The sequence below is a fragment of the Podarcis pityusensis genome, assembly GCF_964106645.2.
Source record: "Podarcis pityusensis genome assembly, chromosome: 16".
Taxonomy (NCBI): Eukaryota; Metazoa; Chordata; class Lepidosauria; order Squamata; family Lacertidae; genus Podarcis; species Podarcis pityusensis.
Genome location: NC_138041.1, coordinates 3,069,684 through 3,085,786, shown reverse-complemented (window position 1 = coordinate 3,085,786; position 16,103 = coordinate 3,069,684). Strand labels below are relative to the sequence as shown.

At 50.1% G+C, this 16,103-nt stretch overlaps 2 protein-coding genes across 3 annotated transcripts in view; both read left to right on the top strand.

Annotated features, from left to right (window-relative positions):
• Positions 1–16,103, top strand: part of TUFT1 (tuftelin 1) — a 153,675-nt gene that overhangs the window by 72,984 nt on the left and 64,588 nt on the right. The gene's annotated exons all lie outside the window — the stretch shown is intronic.
• The window catches only part of SNX27 (sorting nexin 27), a 42,386-nt gene that overhangs the window by 11,322 nt on the left and 14,961 nt on the right, over positions 1–16,103 (top strand). For both annotated transcript variants that reach the window (XM_080986024.1, XM_080986023.1), the window contains exon 2: positions 10,870–11,101. In XM_080986024.1, coding sequence (XP_080842150.1) covers positions 10,870–11,101 — 232 coding nt within the window. The remainder of the gene's footprint in view (positions 1–10,869; positions 11,102–16,103) is intronic.

Here is a 16,103-nt window from a genome sequence, read left to right as displayed (position 1 = left end):
GGTGAAGGGATCGGCAGAGTGAGCAAGGCCAAAATATTTCTGTCTTGTGGGTTGTCTTAGCACTTAAAAAAAACAAAAAAACAGCTGCGGGATTCTGCATTAGGATAGGGTGTTTTGTGGGTGCTTCTGTACTTGCTCAGGAAGTGGAGTGTTGGACTCTCCCCCCCCCTGCCCGAGAAGCTCACAAATAGTGTATGAAGGCTGGTAAAAGGTAAAGGGACCCCTGACCTTTAGGTCCAGTTGTGACCGACTCGGGTTGCGGCGCTCATCTCGCTTTATGGGCCAGCTTCCGGTACAGCTTCCGGGTCATGTGGCCAGCAGGACTAAGCCGCTTCTGGCGAACCAGAGCAGCACACGGGAACGCCATTTACCTTCCCGCCGGAGCAGTACCTATTTATCTACTTGCACTGGCGTGCTTTCGAACTGCTAGGTTGGCAGGAGCTGGGACTGAACATCGGGAGCTCACCCCATTGCAGGGATTCGAACTGCTGACCTTCTGATCGGCAAGCCCAAGTAGCTCAGTGGTTTAAACCACAGCGCCATCCGTGTCCCTATGAAGGGTGGTAGCCCTCCCTTATTGTTAATTCCCTGCATCTGGTAGTCAGAGATAGACTGTCCCTAAACCCAGAGGCTCTATAAAGTCATCACCTTTTTAGCTCTGCTGTCTAAATTTGTGGCCTTAGATAAATTTCACAGCTTAATTAACGGGTTTTAAGAAGTACCCTTCCTTTTGTGGACTTACTGCCATTCAGCTTCTTTGGGTGATTCACAGCTCTCGTATTCAGTGGGGGAAAGACTGCTTCCTTATACTGTTTAATAATGATACGAACCTCTTTCCTACCTATCTAGCCGTTAGACGCTTTTATAAGAAAAAGAAAGAAAAGGCCCCCAATGTTAGCCTTTCCCCAGTGGAGAAACGGCTCTGTCCTTTGATAATTTTTGTTACCCTTTTCTGCATCTCTTCTAGCTCTACTGTATCCTCTTTGGGATGAGCGGGGCGGTATGCTGAATTCTGGCCAATCACGAAATGCCTTGGGTAGGGTTAGTCAGTCAAAGTGTTCTTTCCTGGCCTCCTACACCCCATCTGTGAAATGGGCATAATAGAGTCTGCCCTAAGCGATTTGAGCCACAAGTATACGAAAGAGTGCCTCCTTCCGTACAGACTAGCCTGGGGGTTATGATCGGTGAAAAAGACCCTCCTGGTGGTTCTGTTGCCCTCAGACATTTGAGGGGTGGGAGTGGCTCTTGAGAGGGCCTCCTCGGTGGTGGCCCCATGAATGCAGAACTCACCGCCCATAAAGATATGCCTGGCAGCATCTCTCTATAGTTTCTGGTGGTTGATGCTTTCAAGTGCTTCAAAGCACTGGCTGTTTAAAATTAATATTTCAATACAAACCATCATATTAATGTTTTTAACACTCTTAAAACAGTTTCACAACTATGTTCTTTTGTTCTCATTTAATTTCCGAAACCACCTTCAGCATGACCCCACAACGTTTGCAGTGTGGTTTAGTGGCTGAAGCTCTTCCCAAAAGAGCAAAGACTGTGTTCCTTTGTTGCAGACTTCCTAATTGAAACAAAACAAATTACGCGAAAGCATGCGAGAGGAAAGCGGTGCGGGCAAATCCCTCGCGGGGCTCTTGCTCCATTACTTGGACTGCTTCCAGGCTGTTGCCCCAAAGGAAATAGCTGGCAGTGCTTGGCCTGCGCTGGAAGGTGCCTCGCCAGCACCAGACGTCTTTAGGAGGCTTGTTAAATTGAAATTCCCCCGTGCTGAGAATTCTGGATCTGCCGGAGCCGAAGCAAATGTGCTTGTGCGAGATCCGGCTGGCGTGCAGTTTCTTTGGGAGCACATTTTTGCTGTGCCTCAGTTTCCCCAGGCAAGGCGCTGCATTGGGCGGCTGTGTGGGGAAGAGGAGATGTCTGGAGGGAACCAGCTTTTCAGAGCATAGCTGCAGCTCTTAGCTCATTTGCCTTCCCGACCAGTGGTGGCTGGTGCCCACTGGGAGAGTTGGGTTTTGTCCCCCATCCTCCTGCTGCATTCAGCAATATTGATGCTAAGGAGGAGACTTACATGCCAGCCGTGTAAGCGAGAAGACAGGCCGGTGGGCTTGGAGGAGGCTGGTGCGGCAGTGCCCCATTGGTGTCATAGACCAGTCTCCCCTGCTTCCCACAACCTTGAGAAGTACACCAATGCACTTGAAAGAATTTATACCAGTGACAAAAGATCTGTGCTGGCTGTCTATTAGTTACTAAACGAAGGTCAGTGCTTTGCTGCTGCCATTGCTCCACCTCCTCCTTTTATTTATTTATTTTTATGCATCCCACCTTCCCCCCGAGAACCAGGACTCAAGGCTGCTCACAGAAATAAAAACAAATACTGATAAAACACACTTTCTGCCTAAAATGCAGATTGGGGGAAAAAGGTACCGCCTGCACAACTTGGCAGTGATGAGAGCTATGCCCAGTGAAGGGGGCCTTTTTGTACATCGTGGCAGAGTCCGCCCGCTGTTTCCGTTCCTCAGCTCAGCCTCAGGGTGGGTCATGAACCAGTGACCTGAAGGATGTTCAGCTGCCCAAAGGCCAGCCACCTTTCACCAAGAGGTGGGGAAATTTGCAGAGAGAAAAGAGAAGCGAGGGGCCCTTGGCTCCATAGGCCAAAGCAAATCGAGCGGCAGCCCCTGGTCCGGCACTGGGCCTGCCTGATAGCCAGTGTCTTGGCGGTCGGTCGGTGGCTAATGTTTTGAACAGGAGAGCAAGCAAGCAGGATGTTCTGCTGTGCTGAAACCGGGGAAGGGCGGGCGGGAAGAGAGAGGCTGCCAAATTCTCATTATTTATACCAGGCCTGTCCAGTCCACCTGCCTTACTCTCCTCGCTGATTGCAAGAGTTGATCTTGTGCACCTATGCCTGGGGAGGGATAGATAGAGCACCCCCCATCCCCTGACAGCATGTATGTTTTAAACATAAGTTATATATTTAGATAGTTTTAGTTCTATCAGTGTTTAATTGTATTTTAACGATTGAAAATTTCTGTGTTTTTAGCAGTTCTTGTTTTTATCCGTAAGCTTCCTAGAGTCCTGTCAGGAGGAAAAAGGCGGGTTATTAATAAATATAATAACAATGATGATAATGTCCAAGCTCTGCCGATAGATAGATAGATAGATAGATAGATGATAGATAGATAAATAAATAAATAAGAAATCCACAGATCTGCTTGGCTTGGCCTCAGTTTGGAATCGCTCTCCTTCTCCAAACAATCCGCCCTGGGGAAAGGGCAGGTCTGCTGCAACAACAAGAGGTTCCTTGTGGGAAGGGACAGATTTCAGGTCCCAGGGGCCAGAACCAGGAAACGTCCCCGAGATTCAGAGCGTGGCAACTCCCTGGTGCTTGTTTTCCCTTTCTTCCATAAGAAGGAAGAGAATCGAAGCACAACAAACCCGAACAATTAATTCATTCACTAAAAAAAAAAAAAAGGCAGCGGTAGCACCAGCGGCCGCTGGCGATCTCTTCCCTCTGTGCTTTCCCGTTCCGCAGATCTGCAGCTCTTGGCTTTCGCTGCTGGTTGTTCCCAGCTGGGTTGCCATGGAGACCTGACTGCAAAAGGTCCTAGCCTTTCGGTCCCCTCTGCTGTGGCATGTGGAGATGCCATGGGAGGGTCGGGAGCCGGATCGGGGCCAGGGACCAGCAGCTTCATCCCCAGGGTCGAAGGGGCAGTTGTGCCGTGTTCTTAAATAGCCATGCATGCAGCCAGTGACTCTTTCATTCTGGCAAGGTGAGCTCCAGGGAACTGGTTCTGTGTTGATCTCTCCCCGACTGGCCCAAGTGCTGTCCTGTGAGGGGGGGGGGTCTTCCCTGCCCCTGGGTCTGACCGCCGTGGTGGCTGCAGCTGACGTAGCAAAGGAGCTCTGTGTAGTTCCTTCACTCTACAAAGCGTGACTTTGGTTGTTGCTTCCAGCTGGCTGCTGCAGAGATTGGCTTTGCTCATGTTCGCCTCCATGTTTTATCTGTGCATGTCAACGCAGGAACAAGGAGTTTAGCTGCAAAAAGGAAGAGAAAGGAGGGTACAGGTTGCATCTAGGGAAAATCAGAAGCTGTCTGACACCAAGCCGAAGCATTGGCACTTCCAGCTCAGTATTGTCTTCTCTTCCTAGCAGAGGCACCTGGGAGTTTTCAGACGGGCCGCATTCCCAGCAGTGCCCCATTGACGACCCTGATGGACCCATTGGCTCCCTTGCAGTCACCCACCATGCCTAGAGCAGCTTTGCAAAAGCCCCATGTACCTTCAGACTGTAGCATAAAGGTTAAACTGTCTGCTTAGATAAATGGCAGCAAAACAAGGCAGAGCAATTTTTAAAAAACCTGACTACAGGTGGGAGTTGGAATCCTGCAACATCGGAACGGCGTCCTGAGTCCAGGCTCCCCACTGCTGGCTAATCCAGCCTCCCTTAGAAGGGAATTGCGTCATCCTGGTGCTGCCACTGAGAGAGACCCATCTCCCACACAGCCTCCCCTGTCTCACCTGGAGCATGCTCTCCAGCCATGAGCTGAACTCACATTCTGCAATGGTTTTAGGCTTCCAATAACCTGGGGGATGAGTGACAGTGGACAGATGAAGTCATTTCAGTGGCAATTTGTTCAGATTGTAAGCTATTTTACTCTTTTGAAATGAACTTGCCCTGGCATGGCCCTTGAAGTAAAACACAAATTTGGATCTCTAGTTCATGGGCAGGCAGTTTCCTTGCGATGAATGAGGCCTGGGATTGGCTCACACCTTGTTTTTTTATTTATTTATTTCAGCAGCAGATAATGTCCATTTAGCCGGCATGTTGCTGGCGTGAGAGCCAGGACACCCACCACTCTTTAAACTGTTGAATAAACTATTTTAGATGCCTTTAGCCAACAATCTTGCCAACCGAATAAACACAGCTAAATTTAGTTCTGTAGCGGGAAAAGAAAGCCAGTACTCCTCCTTGGAGGTCTGTGAGGGAACTGTGGTCAGGGTGTGCTGGCAGACGTGAGCCTTTTGAAAACAGACTCGCTTGTTGTGGTCAGTTTTCTCGGGCCTGTGTGGTCAAGACCAGATTTGACAGCCTCCTCCCCACTGCATCCTGCAGCTGTGACTTTAAAGGTGAAGATTCCTGCATTAATCCTACTACTACTACTGTACTAAGGGATGCGGGTGGCACTGTGGGTTAAACCTCAAAGCCTAGGGCTTGCCGATCAGAAGGTCGGCGGTTCGAATCCCCACAATGGGGTGAGCTCCTGTTGTTTGGTCCCTGCTCCTACCAACCTAGCAGTTCAAAAGCACGCCAAAGTACAAGTAGATAAATAGGTACTGCTCTAGGGGGAAGGTAAATGGCGTTTCTGTGCGCTGCTCTGGTTCGCCAGAAGCGGCTTAGTCATGCTGGCCACATGACCCGGAAGCTGTACGCCGGCTCCCTCAGCCAATAAAGCAAGATGAGCGCCACAACCCCAGAGTCGGCCACGACCGAACCTTATGGTCAGGGGTCCCTTTACCTTTACCTTACTACTGTACTACATTTATTACATATACCCTGCTCATCTGACTGGGTTGCCCCAGCCACTCTTGGCCGATGGGGGTTGGACTAGATGACCCTCGGGATCCCTTCCAACTCTACAGTGCTATGATTTTATGATTCACAGGTGGGACTCTGCCTTGTTCAGGATTAGGTGTGGATATTTTGTGCCTGTATGTATTAAACGAAGCTGGAGACTCTGCCAGGGGGCAGGCCTTGTAACAATCCTCCCCTTGCCTGCTGGCCCTGCTTTGCACCTCCTTGAGTGTCTTTGTCTGGCCTGAATATGCCCTTGAACTCTCACTGTGTGACTTGCTCACCTGGGTGGGGGATAGAGAGGGGTGTGTGTAGAAACTAGCTTACTGTACCAAGGTAAAATATCTGTCCTTTGCCCACTTTCATGGTGTGCAAACCCTGGAAGATTGCCCAGAAGGCTTAAAAAGCCCCCGCCCCAGGCTTAAACGTGAAACCTGTTTGCTGTAGGTGAGCTGCAGACTATGATTTTTCATCATCATCATCATCAAACCTTTATTGGCATCACTTACAAACATTCAGAATAAATAGGCCAGTGCGATCTCGTCGCCATTTCAACAGTACGGTCATTTGCCAAAGGGAAGAGGAGGCGAGAATCTATTTCATCTCTGTGGGTCTCCAGCAAGGGCAGGATCCTGTAGCGTACCTTGGCGACAAAAAAATCAAATAGAGGAACTTAGCTAGTGTCTTGGTGAGCTCCTGGTCTCTCCCCTGTAATAAGAAGCGTATAACCTCTGTCTCTGGTTTCCATGTTGGAATACACAGATGGTCTAGAAATTGTTGGCGGAGATCATACATTTTACATTTAAGGACCATTTGAACTAGAGTTTCCACCAGGTGGGCATCACATGGGCAGATCCTATCTCCTTCTGCCATACCTGCAAACCTACCCCAAACCATGATTTTTGCCTGCAGACATTCCCTGGCTGAGCTAGCATCCCAGGTAGTCCCGTCCTTTTCCCTGAGACCGTAGACATCGGCTGCCAGAGTCGATAGCTCTGGGCTACATGAATGGTTGGCTTGACTGAGGCAGCAGCGCTTCTGTGTTCCACTTGCTGGAAAATCTGTGGGGGGGGTGTGTGCTCTAGTGCTCAGGCCCTGCTTGCTGTTTTCCCATAGGCGTCTGCTTGGCCACTGTGAGAACATTATTCCAGACTAGATGATCCATTGGCTTGATCCAGCAGCCTCTTCTTTTGTTCCTACGACTTTGTATAAGGCACCACCCATTGAGCCTTCTGGGGGACTCCGTTCACATCAGCTTCCTACCTTCTGTCTTTCCGTCTTGAAGTCCTGGCAAGTCCTTTCTGAAAACGTGGACACTATGGTTTAGCATTGTAGGCTGGCAAAGACATCAGTTGGTGTAAATCCTATACAGTGGTACCTCTGGTTGAGAACGGGATCCATTCGGAGCCCCATTCGCAACATGATCAGAATGCAACCTACATGCACGGGTTGCGATTCGCTGCTTCTGCGTGTGTGCGTGACGTCATTTTGAGCGTCTGCGCATGCGCGAGTGGCGAAACCCAGAAGTAACCCTTTCTGGTACTTCCGGGTTGCCGCAGGGCGCAACCTGAAAATACGGAAACTGAACCAAACGTAACGAGAGGTTACACTGTACATTTATTTAAAAAATCCCTGTCCTCTGACTTTCTTGTTTTAGGACCTCGGAGGAAGGACCTTTAATGATGAATTTTATGGTTTGGTGTATATATCCCACCTTCCCATTGCTTCTCCCCCAGCCATTCAGACTTACTTTGCGCTGGCTCCGTTTGTAGTTTTATATCCCGTGGCTGGGATCCAAAGGTCCCCATACAATCTTCTGTTTGTGCACAGGGGCTTTCCAACCTCCCTTTTTCAGTGGCAGCCCCCTGGGAAGATTGTGGAGGGGCTCCTGAGGCACAGGGGTCTGCAACTGGAAGCGAAAGCGAATAACACCCTCTCCCTTTTGTGCATCACATACACACACACACACACACGCACACGCCACAAGGATTCAGTATTCCTTCTGCAGCACAAAAACACCTTCAGCCTCCCTTTTGACTTGCTTTGCCTGAACACTTCCTGCTGTCTGGCTCCCTTTAAAAAGTGGAACATCCTCTCCTCCTTCCTGTCCTCAGCCCCCCCCTCCCGGCCAAAGGCAAAGCCTCTTCTGGGTGGCCATATCTCCCCATCGTCTAGCAGATAACATAGGAAACTGCCTTACGCAGCGCCAGACACTTGATCCCTCTTGTTCAGTGTTGTTTACACTGACTGGTAGCAGCTCCCCAGGGTTTCGGGCAGAGGGTCTCTCCCAGCCGAGCTTGGAGAAGCCGCCAGGATTGAACCTTCTGCATGCAAAGCAGGTACTCTGCCACTGAGCCCATCACCCCACCTTGTCTGCCTTTGAGATTGTGAGCCCTCTGGGGGCAGAGACTGCCGGTGCCGTGTTCCGCACAGTGCCTGGCACAGTGCCAGTTCTTAACTACAGATCAGTGCTCTCCTTCCAAGCTGTTGGCGAGAGAACAGTAGCATCTTCAGGATTCCCAGGGGTCTCTTTCATGTCTGTTCCACCCAGAGAGCAGCAGAGGTCAAGGTAGCCAGTGGGGTATGTGGAGCAGCGGTAAAGGTAAAAGTAAAGGGACCCCTGACCATTAGGTCCAGTCGTGGCCGACTTTGGGGTTGCGGTGCTCACCTCGCTTTATTGGCCGAGGGAGCTGGTGCACAGCTTCTGGGTCATGCGGCCAGCAGTACTAAGCCGCTTCTGGCGAACCAGAGCAGCGCGCGGAACCGCCGTTTACCTTCCCACCAGAGCGGTACCTATTTATCTACTTGCACTTTAAAGTGCTTTCGAACTGCTAGGTTGGCAGGAGCAGGGACCGAGCAACGGGAGCTCACCCCGTCGCAGGGATTCGAACTGCCGACCTTCTGATCGGCAAGTCCTAGGCTCAGTGGTTTAACCCACAGTGCCACCCGCGTCCCGTGGTGCAGTGGTACATGGACACTTCTGGCTCTGGGGGTTCTAGGGAAGGCCCCTGAGATGCTGGCACCTACCGCCCACATCTTCTGCTCCTGTCCCCTCCAGTATTCTCAGTTGTGAACTGGGGAGGGGATGGAAGAAGACAAGCAGAAAAGCAGATGATTTCTCCTATGATGCTTTGCTGTCCTCCATATTGCCGCTCTCCAAGGGGTTGAGAGATTCTGCCAGCTCACATAGCAAGCTTTGGTGGTGGTGGTGGTAGAGCAGCCCCTTAAGCATGCAAAGGCCTGGAGAAAATCTCTCTGCCTCCCCCTCCTGTTGTTTATTTGGGTGGCCTTCACATTTTTAGAAACCTCCCTGCGTTGTGGTTAATTAGTTATTCATTTGCACCCCACCTTTTTTCTGCCAAAGAGCTTGAGGTGGCATGCGTGAATTTAATCCCCACAATAACCCTGAAAGGGAGCTTAGCTGGAGAGGCAATGACGGGCCAAAGGTCACTGCCCAAGGGGGGATTCGAACCTTGGTCCTAGTCTGACTCCCTTTTAACTGCTACACCGCATTTGCTCTCTGGCAATGGTGGTCTCTTTTCCTTGGAGGTCTCCCCCTTCCACACCTCCTGTTCTTCATTTGGCCTTTCATTGGTGAATTGGACTCTTAATATACGGAGCTGGGGAATGGCTCTCTTGCTATCCTGCAGACGACACCCCCCCCCCCCCACTGGCGAGGGGCACATGGACGACTTGCCTGTTCTCTTGGTCGCTCTGGAGGGAGACCAAGAGCCACAGATGTGCAGGGACTCAGTGCCTCTAATTAACAATTTTACGCACAGTCTAGTAGCTGCTGTAAGGATACAGGCTTCTAATCTGCCTATTGCTTTGTTGTTGTTGTTGTTGTTGTTGTTTTGAAGATAAATGTCTCAGGCTCCCCGTGGGTGATTTTCCCCTCAAGCTCAATGTTCTCTCTGAATTCAGGCTCGCCCAAGCTCCTCTGGACTTTTGAGGCATTGTTCTCTGCAAGTAAAAGTCCCCGGAGAAGGAAATTCCTCTCTGTTGGGGGAAGTGTGTGTGTGTGTGCGTTGCTTTTTCAAGAGCCAGAAAGTTGCCTTCCCCCCCGCCTCCCGCACGGCTCTGTTTACAAAACATTTCCTTCCCAAGTTCCCAAATGATTTTGCCCGTGTGCGCCTTAAACGGGAGCTCCTGTCGAGTTCGTAAATGGCATTGAACAGGGGGGCGGGGGGGGGGCAAGTTCTGCAGCCTTAGTCAGTAACTAGTCTGAGCTGCAAGGTCTCTCCTGAAGAATTGCTGCCCCTTCAGCTCCCATCATTGTGTGTGTGTGTGTGTGTGTGTGTGTGTGTGTGAGAGAGAGAGAGAGAGAGAGAGAGAGAGAGAGGTTAGGTTGCTCTAAATGCACCTCCTCCCCATAGACATCACTTTCCAAATATTTCCACCAAATCGTCTTTACTGCATAGGTTTCTGGGTTAGTGGCTCAGAGAAGAAGTTAAGAACGAGAGCAAAGGACATCTAGCGGCTTATTTGTAATATTTGTTAGTTGCTTTTCTCACGGAGTGACACAGATCAACTTGCATTGAAACCAGTTAGGAACATCCAACAACAGTCTAAAATCACAGATAAGACAGATCAGGACTTACTCGTCCCACCCCACTCAGAGAGGCCACAGTGCCGCCGTTCAAATCAAGGGCCGAAAGCCAAGGCAAAGAGAAAAGTCTTTGCCTGGAGCCTCCAAAATATGGTGCCAGGCGGGACTTCCTGGGGAGAGCACCCCACAGGTATGGAAAGGCCTGATCTCATGTTGCCACCCTCCTTTTATTTCCAAGTGGAAGCTTGTAAAAAAGGAGTCTGCGCAGCTTGCAGCAGAGATCATCTTGAAATCCACACACCACCCAGGTTATTATTAAATGATGCTGGCAAGCAATAGCTAGGCACACTTCTTTTTTTGTAATGAGATTTTTATTAAAGTGTTTCATAATAGCTGCTGCAAAAAATAGAAATAGAACAGGTAGAATACGGAGCCCTCTCTTAAAACTAGTTCTTATCCCTTACCACTCACAAAAGATGGTAGCTCATCCTAACTCTCGCCTGTTCCTCTCTCTTCCCAGCCTTTTACATGTCTTAAGAGGGGCCTGATACGCCAGAAGTAAGGCAACAGGGAAAGTCCTGAATTTTAACACCCCCTGTCCCTTTATTTTCCTCTGATTTTCAAATCTAGAGCTGTTCTGTTGCTTCAGTTTCTGCACTCTTTTTTATTTGCTAATACTGACTCCGGTAACGTTGGCGCCTGCCTCAAGCTTGTGGAACAACCGTCTCCCCCTTCTCCTCTGCCAGGAACGGCGTGAACGTCGAAGGGGCGACGCACAAGCAAGTGGTGGACCTGATCCGGGCGGGGGAGAAGGAGCTGATCCTGACGGTTCTGTCGGTGCCCCCCCACGAGGCCGACAACCTCGACCCGAGCGACGACTCTCTGGGCCAGTCGTTCTACGACTACACTGAGAAGCAGGCGGTGCCCATCTCCATCCCCACCTACAAGCATGTGGAACAGAATGGTGAGAAGTTTGTGGTGAGTACCAGCCCGGCTGGGGGGTCCCCTCTTGGGTGCCTGTGCCTCGTGACGGAGGGCTTTGGAACGCTCTGGCATGTCTTTCTGCTCCCCGACTGGTATAGAGTCCGGCTAGCAAATGTTTGGGCAAAAGAGAGAGTGTTGGCCTTCAGCGTTTGCCCGTACAGCCTAGGACCCTCGTACCTACAGCACTGCCTCTCCCGGTCTGCCCCACGGAGAGCCTCAAGGTCCATAAATAGCAACACCCTAGTGGTCCCGGGCCCTAAGGAAGTCAGATTGGCTTCAACCAGAGCCAGGGCCTTTTCAACTCTGGCTCCGGCCTGGTGGAACGCTCTGTCTCATGAGACCAGGGCCCTTCAGGATCTGATTTCTTTCCGCAGGGCCTGTAAGACAGAGTTGTTCCGCCTGGCCTTTGGCTTGGAGCCAATTTGATTCCTTTGCCCTCTTTCTTTTTCCTTTCTCCTCCTGCGATGAGGCTGCATTTTAATGTTTCAATGTTTTAATGTTTTATTTTAATCTTGTTTTTAAGTTGTATTCATTCAACTTGTTTTTATTATTGCTTGTTAGCCGCCCTGAGCCTGGCCTTGGCTGGGGAGGGCGGGGTATAAATAAATATTATTATTATTTATTACGCAACTCTCCTGTCTGTCTCCTTCTCTCTGGGAGAGTAACGGGATTCCTCTTGTTCTGTAATGTGAAGGAGGGGAAAAACAGCAGGAGTCCCCTTTTCTCCAAACTGCTTGTGCAAGTCTTTGGGAACTCCCCGCCTCATCCCCGAGCTTTCTGGCAAGAGGAAAGAACTCAAGAGAAGACGGTCCCATTCACACTACACATGACAGTGATGTCATTTTCAGCAGCCATGGCTTTGCTCCCTAAGGATTCTGGGTGCTGTAGTTTTTTAAGGGTGTTGTGACCTGTTAGGAGGCACACACCCTTTCCCCTAAGAGCTACAATTCCCAGAGTTCCCTGTGAAAGAGTGATTGTTTGTTAAACCACTACAGTGGTACCTCGGGTTACAAACCCTGCTAACCCGGAAGTAGTACCTTGAGTTAAGAACTTAGCCCCAGGATGAGAACAGAAATCGTGCGACGGTGGCAGCGGGAGGCCCCATTAGCTAAAGTGGTACCTCAGGCTAAGAATGGTGTCAGGTTAAGAACGGACCTCCAGAATGAATTAAGTTCTTAACCAGAGGTACCACTGTATAGGAACTGTGGCTGTGGGAGGAGACTAGGGACCTCTTGACAACTCTCAACGCTCCCAGACTCCCAGAACTGGCCTGGGTACGGCTCTCGCTGCATCTTCCGATGTCCAAGTCTCCATTCAAGCAAGGCCACTGTTGCTCAGTGGTAGACTTTGCAGATGGCAAGTCCTCAAGGCATCTCCGGCTAGGGCTGCACAGGTCCCCTGCCTGGAACCCTGGAGAGCCTCTTCCTCTTGGTGCAGACAACCCTAGGCAGGATGGAGTGAGAGGCAGAGCATCCTCTTGGCAGGCAGTGGTTCCAGGTTCAGCCCGCAGCACAGGAACACCAGAAGAGCTTGATGGCTCTAATGCAGCCTCCTGCCCTCGCAGCAGCCAACCAGGTGCCTCTGGGAAGCCCACAAGCAAGACCTGAGCGCCAGCAGCAGCTCTCCCTGCTTGGGATCCCCAGAGGCGTTCTGCCTCCGACAGGGGAGGGTAGAACAGAGTCGTTTTGGCTAGTAGCCACAGGTAGCCTTATCCTTCATGACTTTTTCTAAGGGTAAGGCTGGGAAATTGCCAATAAACAGATGAATCCAAAACGATAAAATGGCTGTTTTGTTGTGGCTTGACAAAAACGGCAACCGATTTAATCAGGATAAGAGCAGGCTGTGTGCGCACACTGGGCAAATGCTTTGCGAAAGGCATTCCACAACCCGTTTAGCTGCCATTGGCCTCACCTCTGAAGGAGAGGACACCTGGAGCAAATTCTACTCTGACCCAACCTGGTGAAGGAAGCATGGCGATGCATGATGCACCTCTGAGATTCCTCTTTTGGTGATGGAAAGAAAGCTAACCTCACTCTGGCCACATCCACAGAAAACATATTTAAAGTTTCCCCTGAAGAAGCCTGGGAACTGTAGTTTAAGGGTGCTGGGGATTGTAGCTTTGTGCAGGGGTAAACTATGCTCTTAAAAAGTAGAGACATCACCTTGCCAACAAAAGTCCATATAGTAAAAGCTATGGTTTTCCCAGTAGTGATGTATGGAAGTGAGAGCTGGACCATAAAGAAGGCTGATCGCCAAAGAATTGGTGCTTTTGAATTCTGGTGCTGGAGGAGACTCTTGAGAGTCCCATGGACTGCAAGAAGATCCAACCTCTCCATTCTGAAGGAAATCAGCCCTGAGTGCTCACTGGAAGGACAGATCCTGAAGCTGAGGCTCCAAGACTTTGGCCCCCTCATGAGAAGAGAAGACTCCCTGGAAAAGACCCTGATGTTGGGAAAGATGGAGGGCACAAGGAGAAGGGGATGACAGAGGACGAGATGGTTGGACAGTGTTCTTGAAGCTACCAACGTGAGTTTGACCAAACTGCGGGAGGCAGTGGAAGACAGGAGTGCCTGGCGTGCTCTGGTCCAGGGGGTCACGAAGAGTCAGACACGACTAAAAGACTAAACAACAACAACAAACTATGCTCCCAGGATTCTTTGGGGGAAGCGATGCCCTTTCAGTGTGTGGCATGAAGGCGACCTAGGTGCAGCAAAACGTGATATCTGCATGGCCACTCCATGGGGACTTCTTTGCCATTGGACTCCCCTCTGTGAAAACCACCGGCTGTCCTAGTCTGCCATGCACTGAGTAAAATAGCCAGGAGAAGGTGATTCTGTTGCAGAGGACACTCTGTTCGACTGCTTCTTCTGGCCAGGAGGAACCAAGGACGTCCTATCCCCATTCCAGAGCTGCTCCACACTGCCTCTTTCAAACGTTCTCCACAACATAGCCCACCCCTCGTGGGTCTTTCGGTAGCCATTGAAAAGCGGAGTTATTCCTGGTCATGTGCCAGCCCTGCAGGAGTGGGGCGTGTGCCCATCTGCTGTGCCGGCCTGTGCCAAAGCGGCCTGCTGCCCACGAACTCCCAGAGGACCCAGTGAAGCCTTCAGATCCCATCTGGTCTTGTGGAGTTTGGGACCTTTTAGCCTGTTGCAGTTTGAAAGTGTGTGTGTGTGGCTATAAATTACTCATCAGTAAGTGGAATGAGACAGCTTATTTACGGGCTCTGAGTACAGTGGGGAAGTTTGCTCACTGAACGGGCAAGACGGATGTTGCATTGATTTCCACCCCCTTCCTCTCTCCTCCTCCCCCCCACTTGTGAAACAGGAACTATATTCCAAGGAGAGGCAAAGTGCTTGTTTAGATTGGAGTCTGTGTGTTGATGACTTAGGGGTCTCCACAAATTTGCTGAACTTTTTTTTTGCAAAATCTCAAAAAATATATATGAAGTTTTTGAACTATTTTAAAGGAAATCTAGACTTTTGACATTGGTTGCCATAAATCTGGATTTTCCCAGACATTTCAGCGATTTTTGCCCGGGCACCGCTTCTGACTGCAGTATTCCGGCTGTGTCTAGAGAATTCTGGACGTATGGCAACCCTACCAAATAATGTACTGGAGGGAGATCTGATTTTAGGGCAGAATTAGAGGTTTGTTATCCCCCCGCCCTGGGCAATGCATCTCCATAGATTATGCAGTTATTTACGTTGTGTTATTCTCCTTAAGAAACAAATCAGAATTCGTGATGGTAAGAACTTCAAGGTTCTTTTGGCATAGCTGGGCTAAGAGGACGGAATAACGAGAACGTGTGTGGGGTGTTTGAGAGCGTGGATAAGTAAAACGAGCAGGCAGAAGGTCCCAGTTTCCATCTCCTGGAGAGAGACTGCCAGTCAGAGTGGACAATATTGACCTTGATGTGAGTCTTACTTGATGCAAGGCAACTTCCTGCTTACAAAAAGTTGATTGATAAGAAAAATATCCATAAACTGGAGTTCAAACAGCAACATATTATATTGTTTTAAAAACACAGTCAGGTAAACAGCCTGGGAGATAGCTGGGGCATTCTGCTTATCCACCCCCTAACTGGACCAAAGAGAGCTGCCTTATTCTGATTCAAGCCATTGGTCCATCATGCTCAGTGTTGTCCACACTGACTAGTATCAGCTCTCCAGGGTTTCAAGCAGGGAGTTTTCCCCATCCTCTACGCGGGGCTGCCCTTGAAGCTGTCCCAGAAACTCCAGCGGGTGCAGAATGCCGCGGCGAGGCTCCTCACGGGGTCTCTGCCATGGGAGCATATTCACGCAGTGCTTTTCAAGCTGCACTGGCTCCCAGTGGAGTACAGGGTCAGATTTAAGGTGCTGCTTTTGACCTTTAAAGCCCTTCACGGCCTAGGACCCTCGTACCTATGGGACCGCCTCTCCCGGTCTGCCCCACGGAGAGCCTCAAGGTCCATAAATAGCAACACCCTAGTGGTCCCGGGCCCTAAGGAAGTTAGATTGGCTTCAACCAGAGCCAGGGCCTTTTCAACTCTGGCTCCAGCCTGGTGGAACGCTCTGCCTCATGAGACCAGGGCCCTGCAGGATCTGATCTCTTTCCATAGGGCCTGTAAGACAGAGTTGTTCCGCCTGGCCTTTGGCTTGGAGCCAGTTTGATTCCCTCCCTCCCTCTCTTTCTTTTTTCTTTTCCTTTCTCCTCCTGCGATGAGGCTACATTTTAATATTTCAATATTTTAATGTTGTATTTTAATCTTGTTTTTAAGTTGTATTCATTCAACTTGTTTTTATTATTGCTTGTTAGCTGCCCTGAGCCGGCCTTGGCTGGGGAGGGCGGGGTATAAATAAAAATTATTATTATTATTATTATTATTATTATCCTTACCTGGGGATGAGGCCGGGGATTGAACCTGGAGCCTTCTACACTCAAACCAGGCGCCCCACCCCTGAGCTACTGCCCTTCCCCATCACTTTTGCTAGATCTGAGTATATCCTTCGGCAGT